The sequence below is a fragment of the Actinia tenebrosa genome, unplaced genomic scaffold (genome assembly GCF_029948245.1).
Source record: "Actinia tenebrosa isolate PJP-AT-01 unplaced genomic scaffold, QUT_ActTen_1.0 PGA_scaffold1__47_contigs__length_23844297, whole genome shotgun sequence".
In the NCBI taxonomy this organism is placed as follows: Eukaryota; Metazoa; Cnidaria; class Anthozoa; order Actiniaria; family Actiniidae; genus Actinia; species Actinia tenebrosa.
In genome coordinates, this window is record NW_028292578.1 from 17,010,259 (window position 1) to 17,028,598 (window position 18,340).

General features: G+C 34.3%; 2 protein-coding genes across 4 annotated transcripts; both read left to right on the forward strand.

The window, feature by feature from the left end:
* Positions 1 to 1,527: 1,527 nt before the first annotated feature.
* LOC116290465 (transducin beta-like protein 2) lies at positions 1,528 to 13,634 on the forward strand. 3 transcript variants are annotated; one of them, XM_031697498.2, is made up of 14 exons: positions 1,528 to 1,752; positions 1,826 to 2,021; positions 5,481 to 5,532; positions 6,191 to 6,253; positions 9,002 to 9,040; positions 9,763 to 9,971; positions 10,424 to 10,510; positions 10,802 to 10,863; positions 11,174 to 11,247; positions 11,435 to 11,484; positions 11,652 to 11,846; positions 12,086 to 12,246; positions 12,458 to 12,489; positions 12,562 to 13,634. In XM_031697498.2, the coding sequence occupies exons 2-14, from the start codon at positions 1,910 to 1,912 to the stop codon at positions 12,590 to 12,592; spliced, it is 1,167 nt and encodes a 388-aa protein (XP_031553358.1). In that variant the 5' UTR covers positions 1,528 to 1,752; positions 1,826 to 1,909; the 3' UTR covers positions 12,593 to 13,634. The 3 variants fall into 3 exon arrangements, with proteins under 3 accessions (XP_031553358.1, XP_031553355.1, XP_031553356.1); XM_031697495.2 differs by lacking the exons at positions 1,528 to 1,752; positions 1,826 to 2,021 and adding an exon at positions 2,390 to 2,726; XM_031697496.2 differs by lacking the exons at positions 1,528 to 1,752; positions 1,826 to 2,021; positions 9,002 to 9,040 and adding an exon at positions 2,390 to 2,726.
* Positions 12,674 to 16,794, forward strand: LOC148909978 (uncharacterized). The gene is made up of 2 exons (XM_089032488.1): positions 12,674 to 12,721; positions 14,907 to 16,794. The coding sequence occupies exons 1-2, from the start codon at positions 12,674 to 12,676 to the stop codon at positions 15,456 to 15,458; spliced, it is 600 nt and encodes a 199-aa protein (XP_088888614.1). The 3' UTR covers positions 15,459 to 16,794.
* The last annotated feature ends 1,546 nt before the right edge of the window (positions 16,795 to 18,340 follow it).

Sequence of the window (18,340 nt, forward strand, 5' to 3'; positions counted from 1 at the left end):
TTGAGTCAGTACGTACTTAAGAGCAAAATTTCTGCCCCTCGTCCTGAAGATAATTAATCATCTGAATCTCCCTCACGCTGAAAACCATACCTAATCACCGCGTTTAGTCTGAGTCTAAATGAAGAGGTCATTTTTGATTTTTGCTCGTTTACACAGAAAACCTTAAAGGTTTATTGTTCGTAAACATCACGCAGACTAGGGATTTCGCCCTAAATTTAAAGCATTTTCATATCAGTATGAGCACCTGTCGTTTCCTTTCAATTTGTTGAATAAAAAACTTCGCACCAATTCATCATTTTTTGTATTTTTGAAAACATCATGACTGCCCCCCATGTGGAAATACTCCCTTCGATTTAAAAAATGTCCAAGATAATTGAACCTCTGGAATCTTAAATTTAATTAAAACATACAGAAACAAATCGAGTGTTTTTGTTTTTCAAAACGAGAAGAAATAATTATTTCATCAGGGTTTGCGTCGCAAATTTCGTTAATTGGCTAGGGGTTACCTCTAGCAACTTCCAATACGTAAGAACGAACTAGTGTGTACGTGCAATGTTCATAGCTTCTCGAGTACTAGTTAACACAAGCCAAATAATCCGGGCCAAAATTGACAAAAAGTCTATATAAGACAGCAGCTTATCGGACTATTTGTCTTCTTAAAGGCATAATTTCTCTTTCCAGAAATATCGTAAGAAGTAATATAAGATTACGACCAAAGACATTCAGAGCACCCAGTGCGATGAAGGAGTACTATTTTTAGCAAAATAATAAATACGGTGCTCTTCTGACGTACATGCAGTAGATAACTCGCCTTAAAAAGTACAGTCAAATGAATAAGGATTGAAAAAAGCTCTTGAAAGATAAGAGCTGTCTTTTACATTTGGATAAAGTCAAGAATGATAGTACAACCTGAAATATTTCGGTGGGATTTTTCGCCAGAAGAATGAACTCGAGACGGAAGCGTATGTGGGTGAGCTTCCGCTGGTCCGTTTGTCTCTGAGACCTTCAGACGATTTCTTAATTGAATTTTTTTTTCTAAATTCAAGGTGATCTAAACCAGATAATAATAAACTCAGACAAGGTATATTGGCAATCTCGATGTACGAACTTTGGAAATGACCGAACTCAATCGAATGGTTCTTTCATAGTAATAAATCATATCATTGATTGGTATAGTATCAAAGAAGAAAGAAAAAGGAAAGATGTGGGATTAAAAAGTACACTTGGTAAAAAAACTTTTGTCTGGTTTGACATTGTTAAGAAAAAAAGTTTTTGCACTTAAAAGGTTTTTAGTGCATTTTGGGGGGGAAAAGGACGCACTGAAAAATACAAAGCCTTCTAAAATTATATAAGATTACCCTGAGATTACAGGCACAACCCACTGGCCAATAAGAGCTGTGAATAATGTGAGTTGCTACACAAGGGGTATCATTAGATTTACTGTGGTTAATAGAATAATGAACCCATTCAGCTCAATCTCACTGAGGTTGGACAAACAATCGGCTCGTTCTTTCCGCTTTATATTTGGCCAATTAACCATGATATAGTTTATACTTCAGGTTAAATCGATGTAGGCACTTGATAAACATTGAAACACGCCCAAAGCGTGAAACATTGGCGCTGCGCCAAGATTACGACAGAATCTACCTGCTAACAAGCAGGTCCATCACCAATCGCCATCCATGTCCTAACCGAAAGACGCTGTTCACGCTTTCCACAAACAAGCACCGGCAATTTACTCGAAAATAATAGGTTGGACGAGTTAATTTCTGTAGTTAAGAATTGATAAGATTTCGGTTATAATAGAGGTTAATTTGGTTTTCAGCGCGATACCATCCTGGATACCCAAGTAGGGAAAAAAGTTAGTGTAAGGAAACGCAGTTTAAAGATTCAACTGACTGGAATCAATATGCCTGTATCAACTCATCCTCTGCAAGCTGCCAGTCTCATGGGCCACAAAACCTTCGTCGAAGGCGTCGAGTTCAGTAGCAATGGCAAATACATTATTTCAAGCTCTTCAGGTAAATGATTGTCAGGAAAAAAAATACTCAATGCATTCGCGACAAATCGATTTGTGTTTAGCTTTGTCATTTATGAAGCACTTTGTTTTATAGTTACTACTCATTTTTTTCTTCGATTTTTTTTCGGATCTCAAATCCAGCACACTGTGAAATTTCTACTACGGCTTGTGTACATTTTTATTTAAATTAATAGGAAAAAGTTCGGACTCCTCTTTTTTAAGTTTTTGCTGCGCTAGTCTTTGGAAAAAAGCATTCGGACAACTCGAGTTTAGCGGTAAAAGCGTGCGTTTTTCGTGAAAAGAACGTTAACATCGGTAACGCGCGAGAAGCGTTACTATCATATCGAGGCTCTGCACAGGTGCCGCAAATCCAAGATGGCGGACGGAACGGGTTTAGAAAGTGCATTCGGGTTTATAGCGATTTCTTTGTTTTTAGGAGCTTTAGGTTTAGCCGCATTTGTATTTTTTAGCTTGAGAAACAAACCTTCTCGTAGTAGTGATCAATCTAAGTCTAAAGAAACCAAAGATAGCTTAGATCAAAAGACCCAGAATGGTAGGAAGTCGCAGACGAAGGGGTCGAAGAAGAAAGCTAGCTCTGTTGTTAAAAGCCATAAAACTCAATTCGCTATCCTCAAAGGCCATACAGACCAAGTTCTTGATCTGGACTTCAGCACGAATGGAAAACATCTAGCTTCCTGTTCGCAAGGTTTTGTTTTTGGGTTTATACATGTCCATTTTGAATTGTCTTGTGTGTGTGTGTTAAAGTTCTAGTATGACACGTGTGCATTTGGGCTCAAATTTCTGAATAGGTGTTTTCTAAAGGAGTTTATATTTTTAAACTATGATACTAATATATACTATACTAACATATATAAAACATATCTGTATTAACATTCAAGTTTATCGTTAATACTAATACTAACGAAGTTAATTTTATTGAATTATTAAATTCCTTTAATTTTATCTTAATAATGAGAAACGTCTTCCGACAATTTCTGTTAAGCGTATATACACCCTTAATTTTGGTATTTTTATCAAGACTACTGAAATAAACTAGGAACTTTAAAGAAAAAATCTAATAGATATAAAATCTATTTACACTAAGCTTAATATTTTCATAAATATATATTATTTATTAGAATATTAATCATCACGATAATTTTTGAGTTCATCTTTTAATGAATCGGAAGTTCCCTCTTAAAACAAAGTAAATGAGCTAACCATACATTTATTTTTCATTAGAGACAAATTGCAATTCTTCAGGTTTTGTTTGACTAATTAAAGATTGAATGAAAATTGACGACAAAGCTTCCATGTTTTCAAAATAATTAGTAAATGTAAGTTTCATTCCTTTTGAGACTTTTTTTATTTTTATTATCATAGAAATTAATTTGGAGCTCCTTCGATTTTGACTAGCACAGGATAAATGATTTCGTAATTAGATATGAAAACCAAGAATTGCATGTAGAAATTTTAGAAAAATCCCCAGAGCTTCTAGTAAAAATCTTAGTTCATACAATGCATTCATTAAAAACTAGATGAAGGACTATCCACAATCACTGTTAATCAAAAATCGCCTCAATTAAATACATTGACATCAAGATTTTTATTGACGTAATCAAAAGCAGTCATGCTAAAATATACTAAAAGAGTCTGGTTTTGATCTGGTTTTTACAGTCAAAGATAATCAATGACACTATATATACAGTAATGATGAAAAGGTAAATTATACACTGTGAAAAGATGAAAAAACTTACTGACGTTTCGGACGCTAGTCCTTCATCGGAAGGACAAGCATCCGAAACGTCAGTAAGTTTTTTCATCTTTTCACGGTGTATAATTTACCTTTTCATCATTACTGTTTCATTAGAAACACCGACGCAGCTCACACTAGTTTCTAGCTAGTTATATCTTTTGACACTATATATATATATATAAGAAAGTGGAAATTGTGATTTTACACCTTTTTGTCAAGTTCTATTCTACTTGGAATAAGATTTCAACATTGGAGAGAAACCGGAAAGATTCTTTTTATTGAATTTGTTCTTAAATCGACCCTCATTATTAGAAATCACACACCTTGGTATAAAAAATAATTTTCTTCTCACAATGACAAACCAAGTCTATGTTTGAATCCGTAATTATAATGAGTGAGGAGTACCAAGGTGTTGAATAATCAAAGTCCTAAGCTGAGAGGTCACCTTGAGACAAGTGATGATAAAAAGGTGTTAATTGAGTATTTGGCAAAGGAATTAAGATGCTAACAAGGAGTCTGAGTTTGGCACCTTGGTGATCACGTTTCATGTCAAATACAACTGACAATTATATTATCCAGCTCTGTGTATTTCTGAGGTTTTGTGCACTAAGCTCTTGCAGTATTTATTTTTTCAAACAGCTTTTAATATTTAGTAACTAAGCAATATGATAAGTTAAGAAATTACATACAAAATGAAATCCTACCTATAAACATTCATTCAGAATTATAAAACTCCTTTTTTTCTATAGCAAAAAAATATAAATTTGGTGTTTAAATAGAAATATATTTAATTTGATTATGGATATTGGATATTGGATATTGGTGTATAGTACGTGTTTCTCTTGAGGCTTTAATATCCTGTCGTGTTTTAAGAGCTGTTAAATAATAAAATTTAGAATTTACTGACAAGTATGCCACTGTTCAGACATGAATTTCATAATTTATTCATTTCACCTTATTTTTTTGCAAAACATATATCAGTACTTACTTAGTATTTATATTAGTATTTTTCTAATGCTCTTTATGGTATAATGTATAGACCCTTCTTGATCGGTTACAGTTAATTAAGGGTCTCAATTGACTGAGTAACCTTATAAGATTTCAATATTCTTCTATAGCAAGAGTTCTTGTGGTGGTGTAATATGAAATTTTGAAGAAAAAAAAAACAAATCTAATCCTCATTCTTTTCATATTTTTTTTCTGTCAACTTACTGGTTTATTTTAGAGGTTTTGGCATCCAACTCAAATTTTGCAAAATGTCACCTATTTTTCTAGGAACTTTCAATTTTCTTTCTTCTCTATAGTTTTTCACATCATTTCCCTCCTTCCTGGATGATGTTCTATTCCTATTTCTTGTCATGTATTCCTATCAATGCAATCCTTTGATTAGCTGATCTACGCTGTAGTTTTTTCTTAAACAGTGTATAGTTATAAATTTTAATGTTGATCTTAGGGATTTAAAAGGGATAAAAAACATTGGTGGTCTAATTAACTACCAAGAGTGGTGCATAATTTAATTTTAAGAATTCTGTTTAAATGTTTAACTTGAACAGTTTCATATGAACACAATGTAATACAGAGTTATCACTGACGTTTCAGATGTTTAGTCCTTAGTTGGAGTAAAGAATGAATGCTTTGCTTATATTTCTTATGAATTTTAAATGTCAATTTCATTAAAGAATTTTTTTTTTTTTTTGATTTTAGATAGAACTGTGAGACTATGGAGTGTGAAAGATTTCAAAGAAAAAGAACACAAGTAAGAAACCTAGTGATATACTTATTTAAGAAAATTGCTTATCCTTTTTATAATATTATTAACCAAATATACATGCGTATGCTACAAGAGAATAGCAGAACATCTGACCACAGAATTTATGGTAAATAATAATAATTGTAAATAATGATAGTTATTTATAATGTGGTCATTGATTTTGAACTTGGTAATCAGGGGGTTTCTATCAGGGTGGTTACTTCTCTACTGTATACTAAGGGTTTTGTAAAAAGAAGATAAGAGAGAATAGGGCATTGTTAAATACAGTACCTGTGAAGATACAGAAGATTACTCTCTCCACCAAATGAAGTGCTCATCTAGAGCAAGTGGTGATCCCTTGTCTTATGTAATCCATTCAACTTTGTTCAGTATTTTAAGTTCAAACCATTTGGCCTGGAGGGAAATGAAATGCATTATTCCTTTGCATTTTACTTCATATTAGCCATGTGTCATTCCCTAGAGTATTATTTCTTTATTTAATGGTTGCACATGAATGTTGATGAAACTCAAACAAAAAGTCTTGCTCTCAAGAGAATGACACAGTTTGAAATGTGAAAACATTACACTACTAGTAAAGGGGTCTGATATGTACAGCTACTAAGCCACATCTTATCCTGATCGATTATTATATTATTTTTGCTAGATATATCAGGGCCAATGTGGACTTTGATCATGCAACTAAAGTCAACTTCAGCCCTGACTCAAGGTAAAAGAAATAAAAAATTATAAGACTCCATGGTTATAACCATGTGATATTTCTAACAAGGGATGTGGGGCATGGTTTTTGTCATATTGAATTCGAATCAAGGGTAAGGGTTGTTTATAATAATATTAACTTCAAGCAATGCTTGACCACTGTGACCCAAATAAGGTATATTGTATTCAGTTCAAGCCCATAAAGGGACATGGAATGGATAGAGGTGAAGTAAGAGTCATCATAAGTCAGGAACGTACATCCCCAAATATTTTGGACAGGGGTTCAATCTCATCTAACACAACAAAGTTTATGTCAACATTCTTTTGAAGAAAAAAACTTGAAGGGGAGGGGGGAGGGTAATTCTGTAATTCTTACCTAATGACATCCCTCTAAGCAGTTGGGAAAAAATTGTTAAGCCCTTAGTTACATTCTAAGTGTTCACAAAAAAATCCATTATAAGTTCATTCCTGAACAGGGATTTATTTCTCAACATCCTTTTCTATCAGGGAAAGAATTGAATCCCTATTTTAGGGTATACATCTACAACCTCAAGCACCTCCCCCCCAAGATCCATTTGACCCCCCCCAGTCTAAAATGTGTCATTCATTTATTCGTCATGCAGTAAATTTTTCTCATCAGAAGGTATTCATTCTTACTGTACACTTGTTTTATTTTACAAATGTAAAGCTTGCACAGGCTTTTGCATGCTAGTGAAAATGTACACTGCCTGTCTTAAAATTGCACTATTAATGCTTGACCTTAGAAACACATAATATTATTCATGTCATTTATTTTGTCTGTTGATTTTGTATAATTGTCATTTATGTTTCAAGTAAAAACCAATATACAATACAGTGCATGCTTTAATTCATATATTGCTAATAAGCCTGTATATTTTCACATTTACCAGTAATATTTAAAATGCAACTGGTATTTCGGTATTTCAGGTGCATGCGACAAATCTTTTTTAGCTCATTTCAGTAATTTATGATTAAAAAAATGAATTATAAAAAAAAACATTTTCAATTTAGCTATAATTGTGTGGTCAAATGACCTCATGACTAGACTTTGTTTGTTGTTATGTGTTATATACATCAGTAAGGAGTCAAAACATTTTATAGCTCTGTCAAATTTGTGTCTAAATGTCGCAGTTTAAAGTCCTTGGATTTATGATTTTCAAAAATGTTTTTCAAGAACATGTCATAGTCTACATGTAAACATTTTCAACACTAGATAACTTCCTAAAAAATAATGAATTGTTTATATTTTCAAAGCAAGAATGACTTTCAATATCACTTAAATCTTTTCCACTAAAATCATTTGTTGTAAAAAAAATGTTGACTTTAAAGAATAATGCACTAATCTGTGCAAGAATGCATTTAAAAAAACTTGTTTTAGTGCAAAATATAAACATTTATTTATGAACACTTAATTTGTGTTTTTGTTTATATTCTCATAGCTAAACTGAGCTTTAACATCACTTTCTATAATTCCATAAATAAAACCCAGTAATTGTTTTGTCTTACACGCTAGCATGTTCTATACCCTCAGCAAGAATGCATGCCTCATGGCATGTTTTTATTATACTGGCCTGCTATATATAGGCTAATATATGAGAAATTATGAAGGCACTCAAACACCATTTTACACTAATTGCTGCAGCAGTTAGCAGCAGGTGTTTCAGTGTTATTATTTGTATTTATATTGTCCATTATAGCATTAGAAAAAACAAGGTTATCTTAAGACATGTCTGTCTTCATAATTTGGTATAAAATAAAGTACAAAACAGAATTATAAAATACAAATAGATATGTAAATGACAGCTATGATAAATCAATAAAAGAAAACAGTTGACTTTAAGACTATAAAAAACCTTCAAATTTGGGATGTTTTTTGTAAAAACTTTCCTGCTATCCAGCTGGTAATTTGCCTTTTATGTGATGTTTTTACCTCTTTTGTTTGACCAAAATGTTTCTCATTTCCCTCTTCCCCTCTTTCCCTCATTAACTTAATGAACTGAAAAAATAAAAATAAAAAGACTTCAGGGTGTTTAATTCCAAAACCTAAAATTAGCCCAAAATCATAAATCTCAGAGGGAAAAATGTTTTTTCAAGATTCCTATAATGAAAACAAAGGGCTTGTTGTTTAGGGGGACAGGAAAATGAAAATGACAATAAACACTTGGTGCAGGTGCAGGCACCTCTTCCATTGACGTAATTGTCTGTTATTGCGTGGAATTGTTACCAGCTGAATGGCAACTTTTTAATTGGATGAATTGTAAATGGAGGGCTCTGTTTGTCCATTAATACCAAGCTTATACATCTACATGGGGGAGATAATGCAAATTGGGTTACCCATTACTGCAAGATATAGTAAAAAATATATATTAAATAGATAAAGCAATAAACAAAGGAATCACCAAACTAAAATATGGGCACCTTTGATGCATGCCTTTAACAAAATAACAAACTAAGCACTTGATCACAGGACAAATAAAAAGATGTTACCAAAATAGTTTGTGCAGCACTTTTATCTATCATTTGCACTTGTTGGCACTAATTATTTGCACACTGCTTCGCTTTGCAATCTTTTTTCAACATTTTTGTTTTCGTCATTTTCCACTGTTCAGTTTCAAAAGGCATATTTTTGGCATTATTTTTATCGCATGAGTCATATTTAATTTCAATCATCCTCAGCCACAATTTTTTATCCAATAACTGAGATATCAGTCATAAAAGTTTGTCATTGTACCAACAGTGAAGACTTAAGGCAACCCCAACAACCTCTCCGATTCAGGTTGGTTGATAAATATTGTTAATTATTATTAATAACATATATCTTATAACTATTTAATAGTAATAATTATCTTTAAACTTAAATTTGAAATTCAGGTTAGTTGATCAATATCATTAAATATTACCAAAATATAAATTATAAATGACTATTAAGTCTTAAAACTTTTTTTTTTCATTTCAAATTCACATAAAAATATCTATTGAGTTCAATAAATTTTGACTTAACAGTAAAGAAGTTTTTGAATAATGTAAACATGGTGTTGTGGATATACAAAAGTGTGATTATTACTGAATTTTAACACAGACAAACCATTTCTGAATGAATTATTTTTAAATGTTAAAATTTAATAAGCGGTGATTATTGGAAAGTAATGCAGGTGTAAAAATCAACATTACTTAAAAGCTATTTGACCTATGTTTTTCTGTGGCTGTGTCTCACTATTCAGTAGAGGCACAGTATTTGAGATAATAGTTATTTTACAACTCTTTACATGTTTCTTTTCAAGCCATGTTTTCTCATGTATTTGTGTCATCAAATTTAAAAAGCATGGTTTAGACATTTTTTGTTGAAACAAGGTAGATTCAGAAGTCTGGAAAATGAGAAGTTGCAGAAACGTTCTTATATCAGAGGAACGTTTGTCATGTTTACTTACAGTAATTTTAGAGAAGCTATAAAATCAGCTAAAACTTCTCACTGTAACGTTTTATTCTCTCTTCTCTTAGAGCATTTATTACAGCCCTGGCGAATGGCAACACAATACGAGTATTTAAAACAACCAAAAAGAAGGATGGTACAGGAACAGCTGTTACTGGGGAGTTTGATTTCCCTGTCAAGCACAAAACAGAGATCATTAGTATTGCTATTGCATCGAATGGAAAATATATCATGTCTTGCTCGAAGGATACCACTATCGTTATTTGGAATCTTAAAGGTAAGCTACTTTAGAATGTTAGGAATCAATTGTGGTGTAGCGGTAGTGTCTCTCTTCTCTCGCCTCTGGGGTCTTGGTGTCAATTCATATGACTCAGCATCATATCCATGTGAGTGCAGCTTGTTGCAGGCCCGTCACTAGGGGTGTTACAATGGTTCAAATGAACCCCCCCCCTCCCCTATATGCAAAAAATGCAATAAGATCTAATAACGTGATAAAATGTTTATCAAGAAATGGCATAACTAAGATTAATAGCAGCTGCAAGAGGCACCTTCATATTGCTTCAGGCTGGACTGCATTGAGCTGGGTTAATGTTAAAAATCATTGCAATTATAATCCAGTTAAATATAGATGGAAGAAAATTCCGGATGTGACGCAGGCTAGGTCCATCCATATCTTAAGTGTTTCAAAGTCTTCTCTCATTGTCTGATGTGGTATTTGTTTGTTCATAGGGGAAGTGTTAGCCATCATAGACACCTTACAAGTCAATAACTCCTTCTGTAGTCTGTCTCCCTGTGGACGATTTGTTGCCTCGGCTGGTAAGTACTGTTGAAAGCTTTTATGCATGTGAAGTACTCTATTGATGTGCCATCCCTTACCACTGTGGTCATAGGTAGTTCTTTATCGGTCTTCTTTTGTGCTTTGAGGGTTTTTCTTTTTCGGTTTACTATTCCCTTCGCAGAGCTGAACTTCAAAATTCCAGTTGAATCTGTCGTCAAAGGGCTTCCTGAAAATTTCTCCTTATTTTCAGATTCCCTCTCTTTTCTACATTTCAAATGTCAGGTATTTTTCTACCCATTGTTCACTTGCCTTGTATATTTATTCCGTAGGATTTACTCCAGACGTGAAACTATGGGAAGTTGAGTTTGACAAAGGTGACAATTTCAGGAAGGTACAGTATGAAAATACAATCCATTAAGACAAGAAAAAAAGACTGTTTTATAGCTTGGATTTAATGTATTCCCATTTTACATTCTCTTGAGTATTATTTTATTCTCTATGATAACACTGGAGTATGAGTTGTTGTGTATTTCATAAGGACGTGACCCCACTATCCGCAATGGACTGTTTTAGTTCGTGCAAAATATTTCCTTTTTTAGGCCACGTGTTATTCCCTTGAGAACTATTTCTTTTATACTCCATACTATCTACTCTCTATTATTCAAGTAAAGCATCTACTAACGTTTCTTTGTACATCACAGATATCCCGAGCAATGGAATTAAAGGGTCATACTGCTGGCATATATCACTTCACTTTCTCATCTGACTCAACCAGGTTAGTGTCATTGCAAAGTGGTCGGGTGTCGCTCCGGTGGATTTCCAAATGTTTGATGTAAACTCAGGGGCAGATCAAGGAATTTGGCTAGGGGTGGTGTAGGGTTGAACTGCTGATGTCATACTATGACCTCCTTAGATCAGCCCCTGAAACTTGTAACCACTTTCTTTATACTTCTTTCTCGTAGGATGGCAACTGTTTCAAAAGATGGAACATGGAGAGTATGGGACATAGATGGTGAGGAAGATAAATTATTGATATTAAAAATTTTAAGCATTTTTACATGGCGATAAGTTCCCTTGTTATTCTTATACCAACTCAGTCCCAGCTATTCCCCGCTAGTCATTACCAATTTGTTAAGAATGTTATTCAAAAAGTCCTTCTTGTTTTTCCTTGTTTTCTAGTGGAGTACAGTAAACAAGAAGACCCGCATTTGCTGTTGACTGGAATCTACGATGCATCGTGTAACGTCTATGAAAACATGCTCATCGCTATGTCCCCGGATGCTTACGTCACAGCCATCTCCATGGGGCGGTCTTTGGCCTTGTTCAGCACGGAGAATGGTAACCTCGAAGAATTCTTGGAAGAAGTTCATGGAGGTAATCTGTAGTATTCATGTTTGGGTGGCTAGCTCTTTGCCATTTTAGTTTGGACTTTGGAACCTCATTTCATACCACTTTTCATTCCCTTTAGTATTATTACTCCTTGTCTTTTGTACCACTTTAGAAGAAACATTTATATAAAGCTTTGAAGTGAAAACATTTCTCTCAGAGTACGAGTAAAAGTTAAAATAATGGTAATAACAATGTTTAATGAATTCTTACTGTCAATGCCACAGATAACATCACAGCAATCGCCTGGCACCCCAGCTCACGTTACCTAGCAACAGCTGGCGGAAATGACCGACAGATCCGTGTTTGGCATAACGCAGTTGGGATCAAAGTGGAGATCGATGATCTTGAAGGACGACTCGTCAGGGCCAAGAGTGACACAATAAGGGTAAAAATCACACTCGATTTGAATAACCAATGTGCAATAAACATGCGCTGTGATTGGCTTAAATAATTGGCTAAAATAACTAATTAACTTTTTAAACAAAAGAAATAATTTTGTAAGATTCATTTTGATTGGGTTAAATATCGAGCATATAAAAAGCGTCCTCATTGGATCAAATTATGAAATGATACTGATGACGCATTTTCTTGTTTAGGGACGGCTGGAACAGCAGATTCTTGAAGCGAGGTAAGAAATCTTTTGATTGCTTTTATCTTTAAGTATTCTCGCAAGACTGATTCATTTTGTTTTATTTTACAGGGCATCGCTCGATAAATTGAATGTGCAGTAAGAATAGAAAAAGATAGATAAAACGAGATGTGATACAAAGAAAACGAATGACAGAAGCAGCAAAACAAAAACGACATCAACGATGACAGCTATTCAATATGGCTTCAAATATGCGATGAAAATAGTTGTAGTAAAAAACATTTTGAACAGCAAACCAAAAAATATATTATTCAGTGCTGGCAAATAAAGGGTTTGTCATTAATCTCAACGACATTCTTCAACCTCAAATTCATTTGTTACTTCGCTACCCTTTTAAGAAGAAAGAGAGAAAACAGAAAACTAGTCAGAGGCAATTGATCATGCAATCAGTTATCATGTAGTGTAGCTTGTAGCAATAATTGCGCAAAGAAAGATAACTTCAGCATTTAGACCACTATAAAGCAAAATTGGTCTTGCAATGAACGCCTCAAGGCCATTGCAACACAAGTTGCAAACGGGAATAGACCTGAATTAAAGGCCAAGAAACAATGGCTTCAAGTCGAGGTTGGACTGTTCATACATTTACTGTATTTTATCAACTCCAACCTCAACTGGGGGCTTTGTTTTGTTGTCATTCAAGTGAATTCGGGAAAGGTCTATTTGCAAGTGCATCTTCCCTTAAATGCCACTTCGTCTTAAAAACATAAATTCAGCCATTGTAAAGTACAAGTAGGTTTTACGATCAAAATAGATATTTGGTCATCTTTTTCCCCCGGTTTTTCTCAAGATTCTGTCTCGCACAATATGTGCAAAGTTTCCAAGTCATGATCTCATTCTATTTTGATTACAATTACATTATGCATGTTCTCAACTGTTTAAAAACTTACTATCTTAGGCTCACAGGTCAAACGTCGAACTTCACATGAGCCGAACTTAATAACATCAAAGAAGACCGGCTTGTTATCGATTGTTTCAATTTGGTTCGGCTCATTTGAAGTTCGACGTTTGACATGAGCCTTAGAATCCAATGAATTTTAACCAAATTAATTTTAAATGAATACGATGACTTCAATTATTTAATGTTACCTAGATTTTTGAAAATTTATTAAAAGTATAAAACATTACCGCGACAGATAAGTTGATCTTCATACAAATATATTAGTGCAAAATCCTCTGGGACTTTGAAACTGCCCGCTATATAGATGTTTAGTCGCTTAGGGACGGATCATCAGATTTTTGAGGGGGGGGGGGGGGTTGGTTTAAAAAAGAAAAAAAAATCGAGCACAGCTTTAAAGAGTGAAAACAAAAATCGTGCATAAGAAAAGTGGCTGAAAAAATTCTAAATGATGTCCAAAAAAATTCCTGCACAGCCATGAGGCGTAAAAAAGACCCTGCACAAAATAAATTGCCCCTCCCCCCTCAATCCGTCCATTAGAGAAAAAGATATATATAAAAATCCCCATAACTAAGATTGAGTTTTAGAAACTATAAGAAATATTCTAATGTTTTATCACAAAAAATGTTGAAAAACAATTAAATGTTGAATATATATGGTCATCATAGTTTTTATTTTCAGTGCTATTCTCGTACTACATTTTAGCAAAGATAACTGAAGAAAGGTCCTCGAATTTAATTATTGTTTAATTCACAGCGATGAAAGACTCCTACGATACAACGAATAGGAAAACTGCAATAAGATTACTATACAATTATTATGGTAAAATTAACTTTCGAAGTTAAAATAAAGTATTACAGTGCTGCGCGCCGAACCGTCAACACCCGAAAAAGTTTTTGATTTCTTTTTGACAAGTTTTAATTGCGCTCTCTACCGTTAACCAACTAGACATCAACGCTTCAATGTTTGGATAGCCGGAGTTCGTACATCTATGTAACGATATCGAAACAGCGATTTTAAAAACCTGTCAAAAACTTGTCAAAAACTTGTCAAAAACTTGTCAAAAACGTGTAGGAAACTTCGGCGAGCAACACTGTAAGCTACTACCGTTTCAACTCTGCGTTTTAACGTAGTACTGAAACGTATGTCAACGGGTCTAACTTGAGCCAGTCAGTGGTCCTAGCGAGTCCTTAGGCCCTAGTTTCAATAACAATATGATTAAATTAACTATTTCACGGGTTGATACTGAATAATTACAACTCGCAGCATTTCACTTTATATTAGAAACGACTAGTACTATAAGATATAAAGCAATTTTTCTACCACTGTGCAGAAATTATTTGCGGACAGAAATCGCACGCGCACAAGCCTTTCCTTTAAAATGGTGACGTCATAACACTAATTTATGCCGCATACCGCACACACCCTCGCACCACGTGTTTACCATTCACACGTGTAGGATGTGAACAACTCCAACGACCATATTCCATCATGGCAGTAGAACACAGACCTTCCACAAAACACGAAGCTAAACTGCAAAATCTTATCTACAGTGCAGTTAATATTGGAGAATGGGAAAGGTGTTTCAAGGCAAAAGATCATCCAACGAGTACGAAAGGCATCCAAGAGTCAAAAGAACATTGAGAACAATGCGAAGATGGCGATTATCAAGGCGCTTGAAAACGGAATGTTGATTCGAACGTCGGGATCCGGGTTGAACGGCTCTTTTCGTCTGTCGAGCGATTCGAACTCTGAACTAATCTCAATGACAAAGAAACTGTTGAAATACGAAGACTCGACCTCAAACAGCGGGAGCAGAGAACGGCGACTTTGCAAGAAAACTACAGTTGCAGACAGCATAAACCGTTACAACAACTCGATGTTTTCAAATGGTTTGACTGAAACTTTTCACATCAAGGCAATACTCAAGGCTCCAAGAAGTAATACGGCTTCGGGATACCATGTTAGGTTCAGTGCAAGATCTCCAAAGATATTCTGGATCTCTCCAAGGCCTAATAAGAGGCGCAGAAAACCTCGAAGATTCGTCGTTTAGCGGCGGTTAACGGTCGGAATGTGACGTGAAAATCATTAAAAATATTTACCAACAATACGTATTTGTGTACGAATGAGTACAGTTTTAGGGGAATATAGCAGTGTCGTACCTGATTTCCTGAGTTCTTTTCATCCATCGTTTCGCAAAAATGTCTGTAGTACAACTCAGGCAACTGCTCATGCTCGTTATGAACTACCGCTGCAATTCAAAGAGTTACTAATATGAAAGGGATAAATGGATAGAGAACGGGAGAGAAAGCATGGAAAAATGGGACAAGATATAGTGAACACTGAAATATATATAGATGGTCAACGTTTAAATTTTTATAAATAATGATAGTTCTTGTCTTTGATAGAAATATTTTATATGGAATTATTATTAGTATTGTATTAGTATTAATATATGTGTGAGTCATAATAGTCTTACCTTTTTATCCCAATCTTCTCATTTTTTAGAACGTTTTACATCACAGGTTCTATAGAAGTTTGCACCATCATGACGTAATAGCAGCCATGACAGGAGACAGGGATTATTGACAGGTATCATTGAATCTGGATCATTGAATCAAGGAATTCAGTTCAGTTCCCAGGGGGAAAAGACTCTATTGCTGTGCCTCTTGTCATGGCTCCCATCATGTGATAGTGTGCAGCCACTATTGAAACTTTCTTCTGTCAAATGCAGCAAGTCAATATACTAGAGTGCGATCTGTAAACTTGCTAAAACTAAATAGTACTAAATGTAGCTGTAATGTTATGGATAAGGTAACCATCCTGTAACAATCTTTAGTCTGAAGATCAATTATTTTTATATTGATAAGTCTTAGGTTAGGTAGCTTCAAGATTTCATGTGAGTCTTTACATCAGGCCAGAAATCATTCAGGATCTCCAGATCCAAGCAGTAGTGCATACCTATAAGACTGAGTACCTCCTTACTCCCACAGCATCACACAGTTGAGTTATCTTTAGCATGCATACAGCTCCAGGGACCGAGGAGCTGGGGGGCTAGCCCTTAATAGTTTTGTCACCAAATTTGGAATTACTTGTTTGCTATTTAAAATATACCAATAGCCAATGCAAAAAATGTTGTAAATGCCTTTGAGGCTTACACCAAACCCCTCCAGGTGTTCCCACTTTTGGTAGTCGTTAGGCTCCCCAATCAAAATTAGGCTCTGCGGTGCCTATCTATAGCTCATTAAGTTCACCGGGCTGAAATTAGCAGCCAACTCAAAAATGTCATATAATGCATCCTATGCAACTCAAATAAGATTATTCATCTGTACTAAGTTAATTTATGGAGTTTCGTGCTTTAATTGAGCTAAATAAATGAAACATATATATTTTAGTAGTCATTGAGTATCAAATCAGTATCATGAACATTGACATGCTTGATGATGTAAACTTAACTTAACCTAAACAGTTATCTTTACCATCGTGCATTGTAAAATATGAATTTAATGTATACTGTGCTTCTTTGTGTCATTTACCATGCTTTCCAATGAAAACATATTCTTATATCGACATTTTTTTAAGGAATGCGTTCAGTATATGGGACAAAGTAGATAATGCTCTCACCAGTCGAGTGTCGTTTTGTATTATTTAAAGAATATCAGTTTATAAATCAAAGTATATTTTTTATTGATTGAATGATACTATTTAAAAGATCTATAAGAAATAAAACTGACTGTTTAAGTTTTTAAGTTAAAAATTAACGTTAACACGCACTTGATCTTTATCTTTTGCGTGAGGTAGCGCCGTTATTGACTCTTATAGCGCATTTAGTTTCAATTCTCATTCAAGTTCTTTCTACCATCGCTTTTATTTTGATAATGAAGTTTGCTGATAAGAAATATTTTAAGGTAAGTAAACTTATTCATTGGCTGATTTGTAAAATTTGTAGTTAAATGATAGCACATTTAAGATCATCACGTTGTTTCAGGCCAAGCGTCATTTGCAAAAGCACTCAATAGACTATCTGAGACTTGGAACCATCTTTGGTTGGTTTTTCAATGAAAATGAAAAGCCATCGATATCCAAAAAAGATGGCTTTATTGTAAGATCGACTCAAGAATATTTCAGAAGGACTGAATGTTCAGCACGGGAAGTGAAAGCCGTCTACAACGCTTGGACAAAGGACATCGGCGGTGCTAGAAGCTACGCACTTAATTTTCAGGAAAAAAACAGTGTTCGTAGCGTTCTCTCAAGAAAAGGCGAGGTAGGTTCATATATTTGTCCAAATTTTATAAGTTTTTTTTATTGATTTGAATGGATTTTGATTTTGTTTTTGAAAATGGTTTCCGGCCAAACATGCCAGAGTTAAACTATAATCATGCCAATCAAGATTTTTACCAGCTATCAAGCAGTTTGGTATGCCGAGATAACAGAGCCAAAACAAACCGTCTGAACTGTTTAAATGATTAAACTAAATTTTTATTGTTACTTTAAACAAAAGTTTATGAAACTTTTTGGGGACAAAGTATGTTATATTTATGAGGACAGCTATATTCCAGCTCGGAAACTCAGAGCGTGGGCAAAGCTTGTATGTGTACTTAATGGTAATGGCTATTAACAAATGCAACAAAAGCTGCGTGAACATACCACAATAAGCTAAAGAAACAGTTTATCAGTGAGTACCCTCGACATATAAAGCTACACATGTACTATTATACTATTCATCTAAGCTACAGCCTAGGGTTACAATATTCCTCAACGTTGACAGTTCAGGGAGTAGTATATCCCTCGGCGTATCATGACCTTTGTTTAAATTACGTTATCCGGTAATTCTTATCTTATCATTTTGGAAAGGTTTTATTTGTTTTCAATTATGTTGTCAATCATTGTAAAACAAAAAATAAGATAAATGTTTTTTGTTGTATTAAATGAATA